A 23,080-nucleotide genomic window follows, 5' to 3' on the forward strand; every position below is an offset into this window, starting at 1 on the left:
TGTCCATAGAAACAAGTGTGACAGATACTGCGCCTTACCCTTCCTGTGAACAATCTATTATATTATTATTATGGGTACGCGTAGGTTATTGGCGGCAATCACATTTAGTGAGTTAGGAAGACACGGAAGAAGTGCTTCTTCCCTTTGAGGACATGTCGGAGATGGGTACGCGTAGATTTTTGGCGGCAATCACATTTAGGAAGACATCCTGCTTCTGCAAGTGTTCCTTGTGCAGAGGATCCTTTTGGAGTCTAAGGCATATCCGCAAGCAGTTGTTCTGTGTGGCTTCAAAAATCTTCTTGCTTGTTGGAGATAAGCTTGAAGCACCGGTAAATAGCAGCGCAACGCTCCTTCAACGTAGGCCTTTTCAAGCAGAACCATCGAACGGCAGTTACTGGCCCATCGTGTTCCCGCCATAAATATGAAACCTTCGTTGTTGTAGTAACTCTCTCGTGGAGTTGTTTTAATCTGAGGTGCCCAAGAGAGGTTACTTTCAGTTATAACACCTAGGAATCGCTGTGATCGTACATACGATAGTGACCGTCCATCCAGAATCGGCGAATATAGTGTCATTCTTTTTTCTTGTAAAATGCATGTTGGTCATACAATTAAACCCCTACTATAGTGCTGCGGACCTCCCACTGATTGAACACACCTAGCAAAAGTAGTCTGGAAATAATTCTATGCATTCCCGGCTAGGGGACTTACAGCTTGAATCCCGGGCCAGAGTCTCTGTGTCTCAAAATTGCCTGCCCAATTCAGCCTTCGCGCCAAAATCCAGTCGAGGGTGAGTGGTCGCAAGGTGACGAAACCGCGCCCAAGCCGGGGCTTTAAAATAATAATACTTTTTTTGATGCAGGCAACATGGAGGCATGGGGACGCGGCGACTGCCACAAAAATGCAAAGTAAGGAAACTTACTCTATAATTGTTCTGGAAAATAAAGCGAACCTTCTGCAAGATTCGGTTATCACCGTGTTATATATATAGGAGAGATATCTGGAAACTGCTTAATTTTTTGGTGCCTATTACCATGCATGGCTAAATACAACACTAATCTGCAGCTTAAACAAATGCATTGCATGCTTCAAGAAGGCTTGAAGTACCACACTTTTAAATAGTTATGAGTACTTTCAAAGCCGGAAATCATGTGTGATCTGCGTGTAGATGCAATCCCAAGGGTACATTATAAGTGGATGACATTTTAGTTTCATCGCATAGACGAAAGTTACATGCAACGAGGACAGACGTGAGTAGCAAACTGTTTCCACGTCACTGAGGCGAAGTGTAGCATCAACACCGTTCTGCGACTTTTCCACATTCGAGGTCAATCCTCATTCTTTCGACTCACGTATACGCACAGCGACAGTATAGCATATGCTCTCTAGGCCCGCTTTTTGCCATTCTCTTGTCGCAATAAGTAGGTTAATGTCAAACGTGAGGTCAAGACGTCTGCGTATGTCAGACTTGGAACAAGACGTTCGCGTAGCATGACAGGCGACAGCTTTAAACGTCTGTCGTTCCACCAAACCTTCATGCAAGCCGGAATACAACTGCATCTACTAAGTTTAAATTCACGCAAATGACACCCCTTATTTCATCTATTTCGTTAACGTCGTCGTGAGCCCGCCATATTAAAGCGTCTGCTTCAACCACTTCCAATAACGGAAGGACTCGGTTCAGCAGGTCGCTGAATATTTCTACGCCATCCTCACAAAGGAACGACAAATGTAGCTGGAGTGCTGAAACATTTACTTGCCCTATGAGGCCGTCACTTGTAAACGACTTTGCTTGAGCCACCTTTCAATACCGATTGCTAGTGTGTGTTATAAATTTTAGAAAATGTGTTTTTCTTAGCGACAAAAGCCGACTCAACATACCTGAGGATCCGAAAAACACCAACAATACGTGGGACAAGCAAATTGTGCTCTTTCCGTAAGACATGCGACTCTTGAACACTCCTGTCGTCTGCCTAACAACACTCAGATTGAGGGATGGCACTCGCTTAGGTAGACTCTCACATAATTACACTTCTCCGAGTTTAGAGACGCGCGCTCACACTTTCTGCTTATAGAAACATATAAGCCTAATTAGCCTCAAGAAATGCTTTTACTAAACTAAATAATTACGTGATCTGCTAGGGTACGTACAAGCTGCCTTCATAGCAAATACAAAATGTCTGAAAATGATCATACAATGAAGAACAAATATCTTTCAATGGTTTCTAAAAACAACACGATAATACAAAAAGCTTTGGGCTTGTGAATAAAATACGCAAAAAAATATTTAGAAATAATTTATATGCGCTGCACATCACTTAGCTCTAATTATCTGGCACGCCTTGTCTGAATGCTCTTTTGCTACTGCTCTTCACCAGTGGCCGCTCCCTCATTTTTCATTGCGGTAGTTGAAATTCAGACATTCCAAATCTCATAAATACACCGAAAGTGGTACAATAAAGTTGAAAAACCAAGTATCGGTTCCGGTATATATCGTCAAGCCTATTGAGAATATGTGTCATTCTCATTACACCATCTTCGAATTGGCAAAAACGTTAGTTTTAAGCTCCGTCTTCTGCTATTAAAGCCTAACAGTTTGGCGCTTTTGAATTTTTCTTGGCACTTTAAGGGAGGGCTGTGGACTGCTAGCTCCTTCGTCAGCAATATTAGAAACAGGCTCAAAAAATTTTTTTCTGAAAGGTACGATCCCAGCTCGACGCGGCTGAAATGCCATCGCACATGGTTCATGTTATGAAGAAGTCACAAGATGCACCGGAGTTTTGCTCGTTACAGCTGGCTCTTATCGTCCATGTCTGCAACTTACAGGAGCGCCGGCAACACTGTCAAACGACCTTGAGCTGTTTAAAAATGCAGGCCACTCCAGATTTTTCTTCTCATTTAATACAAATTCTGGAGAGAATCTTTACAGTAACTGAGTAGATCGCTAGGATTATGAGCTGAAGCATTCGACTTGAAGTGCAATAAAGAAGTGGTCACTAGTAATTACTCCCTTATTACAAATTAGCTAAAGATATTCGACCCACTTGAAGAACGACCCATGGAATAGAGCACATGTTTACCAGAATCCATGTCAACTCATATTCATATGTTTTCGCAACTGCCTTTCGCCACTCTAGTTTAACATAGTGCACAACAAAAGATATTCAGTGTAAGCAGTTGTTGTCTTGATACGGTTCTCTTTGTCATGCGCGCATCTTCGCTCATGTGCACACCGGGTTTCATCGCAAGCTCGAAATCGATCAGCAGTTGAGTCAGTGGGAGGCGCCCTTTACGGCAGTTTTTCATAAATCGTGCCAAGCTGAGATAAAAATGTCTGTGATTTAGCCTTGCTAACCCTAGTTAGATGAAGCACAATCGTGGCTTTGTTTGCTTTTGCTTTGGTTAAGAAGGTTCGGTTTAGATATGGGCAGACACAGCTTTGAAGTTATCAAGTTCCCGAGACTATGAATTCGATGATGCCGACAACTACACAGCAAATGGTGCGGCCTGTATCTGGCGTCAAATCTCAAGTAGTGGTACACTATAGGTGATACCATGGTTCAGCCATATAGCAAGCGGCCCGTTAGATTGACCTTGGGCGATACATATTGTAGTGAAGTTTGCGCTTAAAAATGTCAGCAAATGTAGCGATCCTGCGTGCGCTTTAAAAGACCGAGCAGAGTTTGAACTTGTGCTGGCTTTCATTGACTAGTGGATGCTACAGGTAATTTCCACCTGAGTAAATGTCCTAGCTGAAATCAGCGCTTCCAAATTCTTCGTCTACCTGTTTTCAGCTAGCCTGCTAAAAGCACGCACAGCTCATGTGGCCGAATCACACTAGTAGTGGCAGGTGTTTTCACGCTATTTCACACGAGAGCTCTACGTTATTTTTTCCATTAAGTCGCCATCACGCTCCATACAAATATATATTATACATCTTGCCGACAGCTTGGATTTTAAACTATCTTCTCAACGGTGAAACGTGTAAAAGTGTGTGAAAACTTCAGCTTCCCAGCGCGCACACAATCAATATTCATATTGTTATTATATTGTGAGCACTGTATGGCGCTTCATCTTTCACACGGGTGTGCTGCTTCATCTTCATCCTGACATCTCTTGTAGATACCTGTCGTCATCGCGGAGTGTGGTTCGCTACAGTGCGCGACCAGGGCTTCAGGTCTGCAATAAACCTGGTCCTCCAAGCCCGACCTTAGACGTGGTAGAGGCGCGCTTTGATTTCCTCGCTGCTTCGTCACCTGCATCTACCTGGAGCTCCGTTCTGGCCGCCGTTTGACCCCGACCACCCTCGTCATGACCCGTGAGGGCCGCGCCGCTGTTCTGGCTTCTACAAACTCTTCCCAGCTCCCCTTGCCACTTGGACTGCCCGTAGCCGTCAGCGCGACCCTCAGATGTTCGCCGGTCTCCGCGGTGACGACGCTGATGACTGGCTCGGCAGCTACGACCAAGTCAGTGCTTTCAACCGGTGGGACGATTCTCTTAAACTAATTAATGTGTGCTTTTATTTGACCGATGCGGCCAAAACGTGGTTCCTAAACCATGAATCGACGATTCCGGACTCCGGCAAACGACACAATTAGGTCCTTAATGTCAATTACAGTGTCATACTCTCGGAGGAAATTCAAACTGACTATCAGGTCTTTGGAGCACTCGAGGAGCACAGCAAAGCATCCATGGAAAGTTACGCCGCGGATCTGCATTCGCGAGGTACAGACACCAATCGGTGTCATCATATGTCCACCAGCTGCCCAGATCTGCGGCCCAGGATTAGAAGTACTGAGATCCAGGACCAGCACTTCCACCAAATGTCACCATCAAACAGCCAGAGCAGCCAAAGTAAGCTCACCCAGAAGGTAGGTTTAATGAGCGAACGTACGTGGGTAAGGCAGCTGGGAGCTTGAGAGAGGAAGACGAAGTAGTCCGAGATGGCCACCATGGCTAAGGCCAACTCCGGTAATGAACTCCGGCTGCATGATGGTGCCACAAGATTGTTTTGGATGCGGCAATATGAAAGTCGCTGCCCGAGTTGGCAGCGCCTTCCTACTAGACCATCTCATCTGTTCGCGTGAAGTCACACAACCTGCCGACCAAATCACGTGTCCGGCGACTTCTATTAGCCAGAGAAAAAATCGCTGGCGCGCCATGGCACCTCCCACAAATCAGTGTCCGGCCTTGTTACCGGTAAGCTACTGCCAGCCAAAGTAACTTTTAACTCTTTAAGGATGCGAGGCTTCAAAAAAAAAAGGCTGAAAGGGTCCCGATGTTCGTCACCTACTGACTACCAGCTTCCAGAAGCATACTCGTGACTTTGAAGGCGTCCATGCTTCAAACGGGTTGCAATGTCTTTGCCACCTGTCAACTACCATTTACCAGGTGCATGCCAGTTATTTTTATGGGCTGCGAGGCTTCAAAGGGCAGACACGGAAGCCGCTGGACTTTTTTTGTCGCCACGGAATTACTAAGGTTCTAAGCGTGTCGGTAGAGTTTTGAATCCGCTACTACCTGACTTAGGCTTCGCTTGCTGCCCCGTCTTTTGTAGTTCGTAAGCATCAGCACGAGCCTTGTCCGCAGTAGCACTGCAAACGACACTCCTGGCAGAATATTTTGGATGCTAACCTCGTCTATACGGCTTATGTATTATGTTAGGCGGACCTTCTGGAACCGCATGCGGTAAATGTGGCCGGGGTAACGAGGCTCCTGACTTCTCGAGCCGCAGACGTGGGTCAGCCCTACAAGATCCGCCATATAATATCGCAGTTAAAACTGGGCACGTAAAACACGAAGAACCAGAGAAGAACAACACGAACAAAGCTGTTCTCTATGTATTCTTATTCTATGTGCTCTATTTCAACATTCATCATTGCCAACTAGGCCAGCTCTTCTATTTTACTAATAACCCAGACCGCTCATGCTCTCTATAAGCTAGCACACCGATTGGCATTCCACAGGGAACAAACGCTGGTGCGCCAGAATGTGACGTTTCTAGCCTGACTGCAACTCGGACCATACATGGGACCGCAGAGAACATGCTGAAGATTGCCTCCCAAGTAATTAGTTTATTCAGGAACTCCCCCGTTCGCAGGCCTTCCTTGGCTACATACGCGGGCAGCAGGCAGTTGGACATCACCTGGGCAGAGGATTTCGTTCATCCATTCAAGCCTACGTCTATCGCACCACTGCTCACTCACTACCCTCACCCCCCCCCCCCCCACGCCACGTCTCCAACTGCCCGTGCCGGTGCCGTGCGCAAATACGAGAGAGTAGAAAAGAAGGCCGCAATTATGAGGTCCCACAGCCGCTCCACTTGTCCGTCGCTACTGCAATGTCGGCCAGTATCGGCAGTTAGAAAATGCCAGCGAGACGACGAAAGCTTCTGGCTGGTGTGAGCTATGGCTCTCTCCGCAACATGCCATGAACGGACAAAGACCACACAAATATCGCAATGAAAAAATTTTTGAAGTTTTTATTGATGCGTATAAAAGGATGATTACGATTCTGAATAGTTCCTTCGTATTCATCGTCATACTTGCGAAAGTGTTTACAGCGGACAAGATGGCAATGCCAGTGCTAGATATTTTGGTCAATCATAGTCCGAATCAGGACTCTCCGTAGGATCTTCCTGTGGCGGTTCTCTGGCAGGCTCTGAATTCGTGGAACGCACGCATCGGCCCTTTACACATACCTGAAGAAAAAAAAGCAAATATCTCTTTCATTAATAGCCTACGCTTCACACACCGCACATTTCTTTTCAACCACAAATAACGGAGCACAGACAAAGGCGAAACTATTATCCAAGTATCGTGATAGCAGCTAAATGTGAAGAAGCACGCAGCTTCGTCTTTTTCGAACTGCTTCGACGGAAGTCAGCGGTGGCAAATTTTAATATAACTTTCACTGAACAAGAAAAGTGTGTCCGCGTGATGCCATCCTAGCCCTCGAAGTTCGCGCCAGTATGACGTCATAATGACAGCTTTATTTTAAAATAATTCCTTTCATCGAAACGAATCACCCGCATTTCTGAGCTCTCCCTAAATTAATGTCCCGCAAGGCACCAAGTTGATAACCCAGGCATAGAGATTAATCATTCTTGTTATCATCATCAAATTTACTATAATCACTGCAGAGAAAATTTCCCTCTTATAGTCCTTCAAGCGCCATCTAACTTTTTCGCACCTGCTGGGTTTTCTTAATCTTGGAATCCTCTCAGTGACTTTACATGCCCTTTCAGTACCGGTTTCTTCAATTTAACTTGAATTGCATTAAAACGCATTTGCCCTATGACCGCCGTTGCTTGATTTTTGTCATTTAATGTTCATCCCAACATTTTTCCTTCCATAGCTCCGTATCAGTAAGACGCAGTTGTTATGCACTTTTCACTATATGAATATTGCTAAATGGCCATTGATGATACCGGCCAAATGAGTTCCATCCCAATCTTATTGTTCTAGTTACTACACTCGTGTGACCCGGACCTGCGGTGACTACCGTTTATAAATGGACATATTTCCTTACAACTTCCTGCACCTCGCAGTCTATCCTATGATTTTGACCTTTTCTGATGTTATCAAACATTAGTTTCCTTTATATTAATTGTTAGATTTAATTGAATGTTACATTGATATTGCACATATTATTTTTAAAGAAGAGCCCTCGTTTGCCTGTCTAGGTTTGTTTATTCTTTGCAATTCATACCCTAACAGTAATTACTAGCTAGACGATGCCCTCAGCGAATAGCAGTTTACTGTAATATTCTCCTTAACACTTATTCCTAACTGCACCCAGTTGAGATCTGTGAAAGCTTTATCACAACAAGAGTCAATATCATTGATTCCCTGCCGAACGTCCTTTCTTACGGTAGGTTCATTACTTTCTTCATGGATGGCTATGCTTACTGTGCGTTCGCTATCGATATCTTTGGAAGCTTTCACATAGAGCTATTCTGCCACTTTATGCTACAGTGGATTCATCTCTGCTGATGTTTGAACTTAGTGAACTTTCCAGTAATCTCCGAAGGCTACATATATTGAATGATAGCATTCTAAACTCTCCCTATCACCTGGCTGATAGTGCGGGCATGATATATTGTTGAGCAGTCTTTAGGAACCTCTGCCCGCTCCTTTGGTCGAGTTTCTCCTCCATCAAATCTCAGCAGCCGAGACAGAGATCGAAACCAACTCCACCGCTAGGTATTCAAGCTCCCTTAGCCTAAGCCACGGCAGTGGAGCCAAAAAGATTATTGGGTATATCAAATTCAAAAATGTCCAACATTTTTGTGCCAATTCTTGACAACAATTCTTGCTTTTATGTACCCTTATTTTACACCTATGTGTAATGGTGTGATGCAAGAGCGATTAAGCAGTAGCTGAACCCGCTCGGCTAGTGGGTGGACCTTTGACAGGCATCGAGGCACTTGGGGCAACTATATTAGCTAACTCTCCCATTACACCTCACTATTATGCATTGCACAATACTTGAAATATTTTCTTACAAGGCCTCGTTTTAACCGCATGAAATAAAAGTGCTTCGCTGGCCTAGTAGGGGTAGCAAGTCCGACTTGCAATTCAAAACTGGCACGATCGGCTCTCATTACCAAACGAAAACAAACGTAATTATTTTGCCTTACTGTCTCCAGTGTTTTATGGACGCTTAGGTATGTTAAGATCTCACGTTCCAATTCATTCAGAGTTTTATTCACACTCAGTGGCCCAGCTACTTAGATGAGACGTAACGCCATCTCTATTTGTTCGAATTTTCATGAAACGCCGATACAGCCAACACCGCATTTCCCGCAACATGACATTTTTCACACTATCCCGTTGCTACTAAACGTGTCGCTTTTACTTCCTAAGAGCAGTTACGCTAGAGCTCGGAGCACCGGAAGGTGCTGCGTCTAAATCAATTACCTTGTGGCGTCCACAAGATACGAAATCTGGTGCATCCTTGTCTTGCCAGAATGTTCTGGTCATTCGTCCTTTTTTTTCCTTGTGTAGGCATCTTAGTTTACACTCATTCTTTACACGTACAATCTGAAATAAATACGGGTTTTATTAAAGCTGGTAAATACACTTGCCTTATTCTCTTCGGCTTCGTCATGGTGGATTTCAAAACTTCTTAATAGAAAACACCTATGGTTAAATCTAAACATAAAGTACTTTTGTAGAAAACGAACCAAAACAAAATCCGGGCGGCACGCCAATTTTTCCCTTTCTCTGGAGCTCTAATCGTCTGTATGTGTGATTGGCAAGCAGGATTTTATTGGAAAACATTTATTCTCAGCAATGAGCGATTTGTGGGCGCTACACTTCTCGGTCACCTTTTGAGCCCACTCAATAGCCCGAACTTGCGTTAACAGGTCTGAGCTGGCCAGTATAGCATCCCACCGCTCAAAAGAAGGGACTGGTAGTAGGTCCGCTGGTGGCGGCGCTTTTTTGCAGCTCCATAATATGTGATCGTATCCTGCTATTTCGCCGCAGTGTTTACAATTTGGATTGTATTGTGCTGGGTGCATGTGCGCTAATTTAGAAGGGCTGAAGAAGGCAGGAAGTCTGCTAATAATGAGGCCTACAAGATGTCACCAGCTCTGGATTGGATATTCAAGGATTTTACTGGTGCCGAACAGCAAGGAACAAAATATTCAGAAAGCACCATTGACATGAAAATTAAATTTAGCACCTCCAGGAAATCTGGTGAGCAAATAATAATCTGCCACCACGAGATAGCTGCTGTGTTCTGCAATATAGCCTCGCAGATTTTAGCTATTGTGTACTAGTGGCAGATGTTCCGCCTTGTGAAGCAACGTTATCAAACTTTCATTATATTGTTACGTTAGGCGGTGCATGCACTGATATGCGCATAAGAAGGAAAAAGAAGAATCGCGGATGTTTTGGCGAAGACGACGACGACGTTCGAGCAGTGTCGGCTGGTGCCTGCAGAAAAGGCCTGTTGTGTGAAAGCCTTGTCTCCTGTCGCCAGCCGACTCCTCTCTGCGGCCGAACAGAATTATTCCATAATTTAACGTGAGTGCGTAGCCCTAGTTTAGGCCATTACGAAGTTCCGCCCTTACTTGTATGGGCGGCCATTCACAGTAGTCACTGACCACCACGCATTGTGTTGGCTTTCTGCACTCAAAGACCCTACTGGCCGCCTTCGACGTTGGGCCTTGCGCCTTCGGAGTACATTTTTTCAGTGGTCTATAAACCTGGCCACTTGCATCGAGACACCGATTGCCTCCCGCCACCCAGTCGACCCGCCAAGCCAACCTGAATGTCGCTCTCTATATCTGACTTTTCCAAGATTCGCCGTGAGCAAAGCCAGGACCCTCAGCTTCGCAAAATTATCAATGGCCTCAGCGCTGATCGCCATGACCCTTCCCTTCGTTTGCTTGTACTCAACGACGGCACATTATACCGACACAATATGCGACCTGATCGCCCCGACCTTCTACTAGTAGTCCCTCAGCACCTACGCATAGCCGTCCTTGAACAGCTTCACGACGTTCCCACCGCAGGTCATCTAGGCGTCTCTCGCACATACGACAGTGTGCGCCGTCGGTTCTTTTGGTCAGGCCTATACCGCGCAGTCCGCCGCTACGTGGCTGCTTGTGACCGCTGTCAACGCCGGAAAAAGTCATCAGTTTTACCAGCTGGACTTTTGCAGCCGATCGACATCCCCATAGACCCATTTTCTCGAGTGGGTCTGGATCTTTTAGGACCTTTTCCACTGTCCGCATCGGGGAACAAATGAATTGTGGTGGTCACTGATTACACCACATGCTACGCGATCACACGAGCAATACCAACCAGTTGTGCAACTTATGTCGCTGCTTTCCTCCTCAACGACGTTATACTCGTACATGGAGCTCCCCGCCAACTGCTCACCGACCGTGGCCGTTGCTTTCTTGCGCGTATAGTCGACGAGATCCTACTGTTCTGCAACGTTCGTCATCATTCTTCACGACTGCCTACCATCCACAGACGAACGGGCTTACCGAACGCCTTAATCGGACACTGACTGACATGCTGTCTATGTACGTTTCTGATGGCCACCGCGACTGCGACATAACGCTGCCGTTTGTGGCATTTGCATAAAATTCGTCGCGTCACGAAACTACTTACTACTCCCCCTTCTATCTTCTATACGGCCGTGAACCTCTGCTACCTTTTGACAGCCTGCTCCCTTCTGTCGCCACTGCCAGTTCATATCCTCGTGACTCCATAGCCCGAGCTGATGCTGCCCGCGTTGTTGCTCGTAACCGACTCGCAGCCTCCCAGCACTGCAAGAAACGTCGCTATGATTTCTGTCATCGCAACACCCAGTACGTTTACGGGTCTCTCGTGCTGCTTTGGACCTCAGCTCGCCGTTTTGGCCTCTCGGAAAAACGACAAGGGACTCCAGTGACATACGAAATTGCGCCCTTGCATCCCGCACGCCATACCTCTACACCACGCATCGAGACGGTCCATGTTGCACGCCTAAAATCGTACTACACGGACCCTGGTTTGGACGCCAGTACGCACCGGGACGGTGCTTTTCAGCCGGCGGAGTAGTGTTACGTTAGGCAGTGCATGCATTGATATGCGCATAAGAAGGAAAAAGAAGAATCTCGGAAGTTTTGGCGAAGACGACAGCGACGTTCGAACGATGCCTTGAGAACTGGATAAGGCATACTAGATAAATAGTTGGTGGCGTCGCGCCATGGCGGGACAGACGCCGTCACAGTAGGGTATTGACTTAGCTAGGACCTTTCTGGTCCACCTGGTAAAAAAGGGAAGCCTCAGTACCAATCCAATCCAAAATCCAAAAAGTGTCGGCTGGTGCCTGCAGGAAAGGCCTGTTGTGTGAAAGCCTTGTCTCCCGTCTCCGCTCTCTCCAACCTCAAACTGAACTACCCCCGTAACAATATTGTCACGCGCGTGTTATTTAAGGTTCGGAAGCGAAGAAGAGGAAAAAGAGGTGGAAAAAGGAAGAAGCGGAAGCTGGGGAACCTTGAACTCTCGGTTTCCCCAACTGAGAATAAACGCCTTGTTACGTACTCAATACGTAACAAGGCGTAACCAGGAAGTAACCACTCTAAAGCGTGTGTTATGAAGTGACCCGAGTGCAATATGTCAATAAGAGCTCGCCTTGACCGCCTAGTAAAGAGCAGAGACATTAGTCTGCCAACCAAGATCCGTATAACTCGTGCTACGGTCTTTCCAGTTGTGATGTATGGATGCGAGAGTTGGACTGTGAAAAAGGCTGAACGCCGAAGAATTGACGTGTTTGAATTGTGGTGCTGGCGAAGACTCTTCAGAGTTCCTTGGACTGCCAGAAGATCAAATCAGTCGATATTGTCGACCATAAACCCTGACTGCTCACTGGAGGGTCAAATTCTAAAGTTAAAGCTCAGCTACTTTGGTCATCTGATGAGAAGAGAGGAGTCGCTGGAGAAAGATTTGATGTTGGGAAAGGTTGAGGGTCGCCGGAGAAGGGGTAGACAGCGAACGCGATGGTTAGATGGCATCCTCGAGGCACTGCAGATGAAGTTATGTGATGTTAGGAAGATAGTGACGGACAGTAAAGCGTGGCGTGATATGGTCCATAGGGTCACAAAGAGTCGGACACGACTGAACGACTGAACTGATGCGAACTTCACTGATCAGACGATACAGACGGCCGATTCTGCCTCTCAGCGTTTGTGGCCAGAGCGCGTGCCAATGAGGCGGCGACGGATACAGGGTGCAGTGCATGAACATCTTCGTCAGAAGGGCAGCGACTCCAGCTCGGAAAATGTTGGCAACTGGAATGCCTTCGCAGCATTTGTGCCGTCTTCAGCACTTTCCCGGGAATAAGGGCGCCTCTCGATAAAAGCCCATTACTTCACTTCAACTGCCTACCTTCCACTGTACGCGTTCAGTCCCCACTGACAACTATTTGTCGCCGCGAATTGCCGAACTTGCCCGAATTGCCGACTCTGTCATAGACGTCGCACCACCGTCTATTTCTTCAAATGCATCTATTTCCATGACAAGTGAGGCCCTTCGTGTGTTGCCACCTGACCTGCGGGCCTTAAACAGGATTTTTACACGGCGATGGACCATCTGTCCGTACAGATTGCTGCCCGATGTTCCCGCTCTCGATCCTCGTCTCCCTACCCTTCTTCTCACCAGCGTTCTTCCTCTCGATCGTCGCGTCCAGGCGAGTGTTGGTACCCCTACACCTTCGGTGCAGCCGCCCGGAAGTACGCGTCTCCCTGCACTTTCTTGGGAGACGTCCTGGCTCACCAGTGTCACCGGTGAGCGGTGGAGAAACAGCAAACAAATTGTTTTAAGGCGAAACTTCTTTTTTTGCCTCATTTTTCGTGTCACCAGCAAGTATCGCCAGAAAACTACCTTCACACATGTCTATAATCCAGAAATCCGGTTATACTGAAACATAATACCTACATGATGCCTTCAAGAGCCGGGTGACCTATGCAGCAGCGTCTACAACTGCACCTCGACGCAACATAGACGCTACTCGCCAGTGTCATGTTAACGCGGGGAGCGCACGGTGCCCATGTGTGCAAATAGCAATTTTGACCGTGGCGGAATGAGAGACTGACCTTGGCCGTTCAATTGAGTCTTCTCTCATGACTGCATCGCAGACAGATGCTCTTCGTTTACCCCTGCTACGTCTATAGACAATATAAGGTTCATTTTGCTGACCTGCGTTCAAGTTATGATTGACGCAACGCGACGTGCTGTCTACAGAAAAGTAGGACATCGTTCAAAAAGGTTGAGTGTGAGCACTACAGTATACAAAATATTGCAGGTATCCTGGCGCGAAGGTCGGATTCAAATCTCTGTTCTCTGCCTCCTAATAAAGTACGCCCACGACGAAGTGTGTAGAAAGGCGCGTCTTCTAACAAGAACCCATTCAAAGATGTGATGCACTTGTGATGTACAACCCAAAGATGTGATGCAGTTATGAACTCAGAATGGTCAGAATCCCCGGAGTTTCACTTTGAACAGATGACAGTATGTGAGCGGTCACAATTTGGAGGCATTTCTCTCTGCGATCATATTCCTATATTTAGTTCTCTTTCTTAAGACACATAGGGTTGATATTTTCATAGCTTCCGCAACTTTTATCCAAAGATTGACAGGTACTGTATCCAAAGATTGACAACGCTCATTCCAGCCGTGCGGCCAAGCTGAAGTTACACAAAATAATATGATATCAAAGTGGTCGATATTGATAATGATAGAGTTTTATGCCGATAAATCTTGTGTGTACTTCCGCAAGCGAAAAACGCATGATTCAATCCTTGGTTTGTCTAATGATTAAGCGTGCTTAGCCAACTTTACAATTTTACTTCCTCGAGACGCAATCAGTATCGATTGGCACCTGCTCCCTACCCAGCATTCCGGTCACCGTCCACACGCTCAGATGTCGTTCATTCTCAGATAACCCCAGCCAAATCATTTGGGTAGCGAGCTGACACCCAGTCTGTAACCCATCGGCCCTGTACGGCTTGCGGCGCCCATTTATTTTTTCACTTCGTACAAGGGGCCAGTAACCCTTATTGCGCTCCGGCCCCCCAGCGGCCCTTAGGAGTGTAATAAACCTGCAGCAATATATATTTTCTGTTCTGAAACTCTTGTCGTCATCCTGAATTTGAGGTCAGTATTTTTTCGTTAATCTTCTGTCGACGTATTACTCTCTTGTTGAGGCATGCCGGTAAGCTGCCCTATAGGATTTTTGAGTGTCGGCCAAATGGATCCCTACTCACGAGACAAATCCAAGCTCTGGTGAAGCCGCAGGAATTGAAGCACAAAAATTTGCGAACAATCCATGCAATCCGCCACTCCACAGCCGGTTACGAAGGTAATGAAAGGCGCGGTTCAGCTGTCTCTGTTCACGGTGGTCGATATGCAATTCGGCGAGCAAACAGTAGTGTCCTTTTCGGGAAAAGGCACGGTCCATGCACGTATTAGTTTAGCACTTTGTGCACAGAGGCCGACAGTTCAATTCCATACCTCATTCGCAATTCGTGCTAAACCTAAAACACCGAGAAACGAAATATGCGCTTTGAACATCCCTGTCAGAAGTGCTTACAAAAGGATATACCCTAAAATCCGCTGCGCTTCTTCTCATATAAGTCTTCACTCCCAGATCACTTTTCTTTACTTATTCACGGCTAGGACCAGCTGGCTTTTAAATTCCATGGTCACTAATTTCACTAATTTAATGTATTTGTTAATTTTATGAGCAGCAAGTATTTCAAATTTATCGACGTGTTTCTTTTTTTTTTTCCTGTATAACGTGCGTAGTGTGTTCCTTACCACTTTGGTTTCAACTATTTTATCTGGAAACGTCTTTGCACAGATCTTCTTTATGATCTGTGTATTTCCAGGGTACTGCGTGCTCATATTGAACCCTTCCGATGCCACAGCCCAACACGGCTTGCCCTTTGCTCTGAAAAAAAAATGATCGTCATTCATTAACCTGAGTGTCATCATCATCATCAGCCTGATTATACCCACTGCAGGGCGAAGGCCTCTCCCATATTTCTCCACTTAACCCGGTTCTGTGCAAGTGTGTCCGCAGTTAATTCTGTATACATGGCAGGGACCTCGAGAAAGTTATGGGGTCCTGAAAGCAAAACTGATGTCGGCGCAGTGTTCGCCTTTTCCCCATTTAGTGCATATACCTCCCCCTTTTCCTCAGACTTAAGAGAAGTAGTTGCAAAGCGTTATGCAAGGACAGAATTGCGCTATGAATTGCGAAAAAGTAATTAACAAGGCAAGCCAAAGGGAAGGCATAATTTTCTGTCTATCGTCTAGAGAAAACAACACATTTGGGCATATATATAGACAGAGCAATACAACTGGAACCGCAACAGTCGTAAGCAAGGGCTCCAACTTTGGCACTCAGTCTACGATGATGAAAGAGTCACGGAGAGCAAAATTGCCGCACAGCAGCCCATTTTTTTTTTAAAGAGGCCATGTAACATAATTATCAAAACACGTGACATCAAACACTTATTTTAGTATTTTTGGTTTGGTTTATCCGGTTTAACGTTTCAAAGCAACTAAGAGGGACACCGTAGTGGAGGGCTCTAGATATTTGAACCACTTGGGTTTTTTAACGAGCACTGGCATCTATGGGTGTCTTGCGTTTGGATTCAACGAGCAAGCACCATGGACGGGGTTTGAAAAACCTATTTTTCAATGTGCATACATTTTTGAGTGGATATTGATGGGACGCAGGGACTTCACCACCGCTCCCATCTCGACTTCAAAGATGGGCCTGCTTTTCGCATTTTTGTTTAATAACCCGTTATTTCTTTATTAACACCTGAATGCCTTGAGGCAGTAAATAACGTTATTAAAACAATGACTTTCTGTTTGGGCAGCAGTTCATAGTACGAGACTTCTTTGTTTGACTCAAGTAGCGTTTATTTAAAGCAATGTTTGCCGGGTGAAAGTGCTCGCACGTAGCTCTTCTTTCAACTTTACATCCTCTCTTTGCAATGTGATCTCTACCCCGCTTTATATTACAAATTTAAAATCTAAATGCACTAACACTTCCTCAGCATTCGCTACGCATTGCTCTATTATTATTCCCCGGTGCTGCAAGCTTGTTCCTAATAAAATAATCATTACATAGATAAAATATTACAAGTGTTGCTCATATGTATTCTATAATTTTTTTCATCCCGAAGTGAATTCTCGTTTCTTTGTCACGGAACAGTTTCAAAGATATGACATAAATGAGCCGACTTAATCCTGTTCTACCGATATTTTACTGCGATAGCATCATCGAGCCCTTTCGCCAAAGTCGCCTTAGCGATAACTTTATTTATCATACTTCAGTTCCACTAACCTTCCCTCATTTCATCTTTCCGGCGTTTGTGATGACACTCGCAACAAAATAATTCTGGTAAATGTACACCATGATGTCAGCACTAGTACTCCCCTAATATTAGAAGGGCACATGATACGTTATGCGCCCTGTTTACTCCTCGCGATACGGCATCCCGATCCTCGCGTGCGCCACAGCTATTACAGGGTCGCACTAGCTCAGATGTGTTCTTATGCGTGTAAGTCAATCCACTTTCCCTGGCATTAGCCAACACGCAGCTCCGGAAGCCTATCAAGAGCCAGATTTGGGCTCTACCCCAACGTGGAGAGCGGGATTGCCTAGAGCTACACTGATGCCGAGACGTTAAAACTAGGCGCCGTTGCACAATTTTCTTGTTGCGTTGCATACTAGCCTCCACGTTTTTATACTGCGTAAAAAAATAAACAGGTCTTCGCTTTCCTGCCGAAAAAACTCACTCAGTTTCGTTTTAGTACTCGCGTTTGCAGCGTAAATAAATTAATGCCCTTTCTTTTTTATCATTGCAAAAACAATTCAGGCTATTGTAATTAACCGGCGAAGAAGTGAGCACGCAGGCAACCATAGAATAGAGGGCCACCCACCTGAGCACGTGAGCTATCTGCCGTAGACTGCACTGGGAGAATATTTGGTGATTTGGGTCCTTGTTGACGTAGCTCATTACAAATCCGTCAGCCCACGGGCAAGCCCTAGCCCCAGGGTGACCGCGTACATGGGCGTAAGGGCTGTCTCCATCGTGCACAGCCCCAAGTCTAGCAGCACGCAGCACATGTCACCAGAGAAGCAAGGCGTGCAAGGAAATATTGACCACGTAAGCATTGCATACCGCTTTAATTACTAACGTTCAAGCAGCTTAAAACGATAACACGTTTGTAACGAAAGAACAATCTCTCATTAGTAAAATCTGTGAGAGATTGGCAGGTGTAGGGCATTGTACAATCGACAGGAAAATGTGCACAAAAAAGGCTCGAATATCAGACGGCTTCTACACACTTACGGTGTAGATTCCCAACGTATCATGCGATCTGCAAAGGATTTCTTTTCATTACATTATACTCCTTAATCACTGTTGAAGTGATCCAACTGGAAAAACGTTACCCTCACAACAGAAATTAGGCAAGCGCCAGTAGTTCCTTTTTTTTGTCAGAAAGCATTAAAAGTGTAGCGTTACAGTGTAGTGTAGTGTAGTGTAGTGTAATGTAGTGTAGTGTAGTGTAGTGTAGTGACTCGTCAGGTACGTGGTGCTTTGCAAAAAGGAGGAGGAGGGTAGAAGCATCCCAGTAGATGCCCGTGCACACGCGAAAAGTAGAAGGGGGTAGTTCCGCACTGCGCATTCACGCGTCGCCTCAGAGAGCTGACCGATTGGTACAGGAAAGCATTTGACCACTGCACGCGCAGAACATGACCGTGGGTTCTGCATAGAACGTCGGCGCCCTTCTATACGTTTAACAGAACGCTGGCAGTGTTCGATGAGATGCACAGTCCCCCACAGCCAAGCTTTCGCTTGGTATTGTGTTGTCTGAAATAAAACACTTTGGCTTTGACATTCAGTTCAGCAGCATTGCACTCTAATTATTTCACTTGGAAAACAGCAAACCCGACCACATGGCCTCGTAAAAGAGAGGCCCGAAAAAAGCCACCAGCCAAGATGAAGAAAAGAATAAGCGAAATGCATAATCATTTAACATTTTCTGAGAAAACGCCAGAAATAATTTAAGAGAAAGGCATACATGCGACCGTCACAATGCTCTTATATTTCGAATTCGTATCCCTTGCCATACGAAAGGTGTTAAAATGGCATACTGCAGAGATAACGGAAGGCTAGCACGTGCGGAATACCAAAAACATTTGAACGAACGGTCAACGGAAGGCAGTGGATTAAAGACTGTGTGCCGTGGAAACCCAATAATGAAATAAAACGCGTTGCACGTGCAGCTCTATTTCCAACAAAACGAAACATCTTACAACTTCTAGCATTAATATTAGGCATTAGCCTCAGCACTACACCTTACCGTGAGCGTAATAACAAATAACAAATGCAATATTTAGTGGCGTTTGTATTTCTTAGACAGGCTATTATTTTTAGTGTCATGGGAATACCTTCTCTATCAAGGTGTGAACCAAGATCCAGCCTATGAAATTAGGGTTAATTCATTGTTCCACTCAAGAGTCCCTTCATCAAGATGGTACTTGTTAACCCTCCTCAGTGTCAAGAAACTATTTCCGGCTGCTCTGGTTTTCACAATGAGCAATAGTGAAATCCTGAGAACTTTAGCGTTCGAATGCAGGACCTCTCGCCATTTTGTAGCACGTCAGTGGCATAGTGCGGCACCCGCTCCGTTTTTATCCGTTATGTGTAGCTTCTCACACATCCGCCCACCCTTTATCAGGAGACATGTGCAGTGTGCGAAGGAGACATGTGCAGTATCTTCTTCGCAACATTCAAATGTCAGCTTCAAGGTATGGTCAGCGACATAGCTTGGTTGGACATACTGAAACTTTGCAAATTTTGCATGTGTCGTCCAAGGTGACTCTCGAGGGAAGTTCGAAGATTACGTATTCCATGCAATTCGTCAATGATATAGAAACTTTTATGTCAGCGAGAAGTGCCTACTTATGTGGAATCTCATGTGAAAAATTATCCTCCGATCTTCACGTTTAGGCAGCAACGATTCAAAGCTCCCAAAGACAATAGCACTTTTGCTCAAGTGACAGCTCTCACCCTCATCGTTTGGGAAGGAAGCATATTTTTTCCAAAAATCATCCTTGTTTTTCAGCCATCACACTGTGGCTTCTGTTTCAAATACGAGTCTGAATTCGTTGCAAAATTAGAAACGATAATGCCAGATTGTTGATTATTGGGAGGAAAAGCCAACGTATGTCCGCATGTTTGCCTTCAAAACTCACAGACGCAGTGTGAGGAGCTCGTGCAGGAATGAAAGTGGAGACTGAACCGTGCTCGCGCGGAGTTAAATACGCCCTCTCTCTCTCTCGTTTTTTACGTCATGGCTTACGGCGAGCGACGTGCCACAGTTTCGTTATCGCGGAACGGCGACTCGTTGAGATAACACATGTAATTTCATACGTGATTTTCACTCATTCTGGCCACGATCACATAAGGGCCATCATAGAGGGCCAGTAGCTTTTGATGTAAGCCGTGGCGCAGTACTGGATGCCAAAACCAAACCATATCGCCCGACCGTAGCTGACATGCCGGCGGCGTCCATTGTAGCGCACCTTGAAATGCTCTTGTTATGCAATTGATCGCAAGCGGGCAATCCGACGAGCTTCTTCAGCCAAGAACAGGATGTCACCGACATCAAGATTTTCACTGGTGGAAAACGGTAGGATTGTGTCGAGGGCGTAGCGCGGCGTGCGCGCGTGCACGAGGTAGAATGGACTGTATCCGGTAGTTTCATGAGTAGCCTTATTGAAAGCGTTTGTGTCGTAGAGTGGTATAGTTCTTAAGGTACGAGTTGCCATTCATGGCAAGCATGTTGGTCAGTGTCCTGTTGATACGTTCCGTCAAACATTTTGTATGTGGGTGATACGGCGTTATGTGCATTTAGGTGACTGTGCATAGACGTAGGAGCTCCTCAATAATATCGGCAGTGAACTGGTGGTCTCAGTACTGATTACTACTCGTGGTGGTCCGTGCCGCGAAAGGACAGAGTTCAGAAGGAACAGCGACACTTGATGCGTAGTAGCCGATGCTAAAGCTGCTGTTTTGCAATAGCCAGTAAGGTATTCTGCCCTTATAACGACATGCCGATTGCCGTTTGGCGATTTAGAAAAAGGTCCAATCACATCAATTCCGACCAGTTCAAACGGACTGATGGGAGGAGCCACAGGGGGAAGTAGGCCAGGTGGAGAGGAGGTAGGGTGTTTATGACGTTGACACTGCATGCAGCTGGCCACGTATAGTTCTGTCGGGGAATACATTCTCGGACAGTAAAACCGCCTTGAGCTGAACAGAGCGTGCGAGCTGATCCCAGATGCCCGGATGCGGGGTCTTCATGCATCACACGGAAAATAGAGGAGCATAGAGCCTTTGGAACAACAAGTAGGTATCATGAGCACGCAGGAGAGTAGTTCTTCTTCCACAAGAGACCCTCGCTGATACTGTAGTGACCTTTACCTCCTTGGTGGCGTACGGTAGCAGAGGCTGCAGAGCAGGATCTTCGCGTTGCTCACACCTCAACGTCGGGAAACTCTGGGCTTCTGGCTGAATTGTAATGCTCGAAATTGTCAGTGTCGCACTCTGTTGATGACTGCGGCCTTCGCGAGAGACAATCTGCATCGGCGTATCGGCACCCGCTCTTGTATACAACATTGCAGTTATACTCCTGTAGGCGCAGGGCCTAGCACGCGAGGCAACCGCATGCATCTCAAAGTCTGACGAGCCAGCACAGGGAGTGATGGTCAGTCACAATGGTGAATGGATGACCATATAAATACAATTGGGACCTCTGCACAACGAAGATCACAGCAAGGCATACTTGTTCTGTGGCGGTATAATTGCGCGCTGACTTGCTGATTGAGCGGATCGCATATGCAGTTAAGTGCTCCTGATAATCTCTGCACTTAACCATAACAGCACCGATGCCAAAACTAGTAGCATCGGTATGAACTTCTGTTGATGTGGAGGGGTCGAAATTCCGGAGAACAGGATGTGAGGTCAATAGAAACTTCAGCTGGCGGAATGAGACACCGCACTCGGCAGTCCATTCAAACGAAGCTGTTTTGTGAAGAAATTCGTCAGCAGGTAGACAATGTCAGCAAAGAGCTGAATAAAACGCGGGAAATATGATCATAACCCAAAACACTGCGACCCTCTTTGACTGTCGGTGGTACTTGAAATGACTCCACAGCTGTCGTTTTTTGAGGGTCTCTCGCCCTAAGCATCTGGTGTCACGTCCTGCGCTTTACGCTCTCCAAAGCGACACTTCTTAAAATTAAGTACTAGTCTGACGTTATGCAAACACACTAATACGCGCGCTAAGCGATCGTTATCCTCGTCAAACGTTTTAACAAAAATTCCTGGTTTTCTCTGCTGCAGAGCAGCATTCCGAGACGGTGACAACCATCTAGCGGCAATAAGTCAAACAGCTCCAACTAGGGTTGGAGAAACTTTATTCTCACTATTATTACCAATAGTCATCCCATTATCAGCTTTAGTTTTCCATTGATGAAAGTTATCGAAACACAGGAAATATTTTTGTCGACAAAAACCTGAAGTACTCCTGTCTTAAGTATAAGGATGTTCACGGTGTACAATCAGACGTTTTAACACCTCTAAAATCACCAGTTATATCACAAAATGACCCTAGTTGTTACTTGTACTTGAAGGTATAAGTGAGAGTACGCGATATAGGAGGCTAATATGCGGCCGTTTATGGCGCGATGTCGGACTAAAAATGCGTCGGCGATGCTGTGTTTGGCCGAATCGGGAGAGCTACGTGAGGCCATGTTGGTCCGCTAACGCTTCAAAGCCTTACAACTGATCCCTTAAAAAGGCCACGCATGCGCAAATGTCGCCAGCATAGCTCGATAAACGGCAACTTAAACGCAGTAACGATATTCTTCGGCATACCTAACCACTACTTCCTCACTTCATGCCATTCACCGCTTTCGTGCGCTTTTTTTTTTTTTTGCTTTATCCACCATATCTTGCAAGGACGGTGTTTTGCCACTTCAGAAGCTGCACTTCAGTTTCATGAGAAAAATGAGAAATTAAATATTTGACGAGGCACAGCACCAGATAATGTAACTTGGAATAATTCTCACTTCTGTAGTTGACTGGACACCCCAAGAGAAAGTTTTACACCTTCTAGCAGCGTCAATAGTGACCACATTAAATTTTGGCCACAACAACATAATAAGTACAAACCTTTCGTTCCTCGATCATATCTAGTGACTAAAAGAGGTAACAGGTAAAAGCACACTAAGAAATTTACTCGAAAATTGCAAGTTCCAACACTGAAATTTCAAGAGATAAGCCTTCAAACTTTGACATTTCGAAATATCTTACAGAAGGTTTTCCAACGGCAGCACCTGGAGATATCTAAGCAATCGTGAAATGAAGAAACATCAAAGTAATAATAAAGTGACAAGTATTCCCCTAATATATCTTCAACGAGAGTGTTACTCTGTCTTATGCTATCTAATTGCCCAGTGCTTTGACATTAAGAACTACGTTCTT

The 23,080-nt window shown here is 45.7% G+C and overlaps 1 protein-coding gene across 1 annotated transcript in view; it reads right to left on the bottom strand.

The window, feature by feature from the left end:
- Window positions 1-4,744: 4,744 nt before the first annotated feature.
- LOC146173989 (venom metalloproteinase Antarease-like) overlaps window positions 4,745-23,080 on the bottom strand; it is a 29,102-nt gene continuing 10,766 nt past the window's right edge. The window contains exons 9-10 of the mRNA XM_084585314.1: window positions 17,463-17,630; window positions 4,745-4,982 (exon numbers count right to left, since the gene is read on the bottom strand). Of these exons, the coding sequence (XP_084441440.1) occupies window positions 4,745-4,982; window positions 17,463-17,630 (406 nt within the window). The remainder of the gene's footprint in view (window positions 4,983-17,462; window positions 17,631-23,080) is intronic.

The sequence above is a fragment of the Amblyomma maculatum genome, chromosome 11 (genome assembly GCF_055883805.1).
Source record: "Amblyomma maculatum isolate TAMU_Amacu chromosome 11, ASM5588380v1, whole genome shotgun sequence".
In the NCBI taxonomy this organism is placed as follows: Eukaryota; Metazoa; Arthropoda; class Arachnida; order Ixodida; family Ixodidae; genus Amblyomma; species Amblyomma maculatum.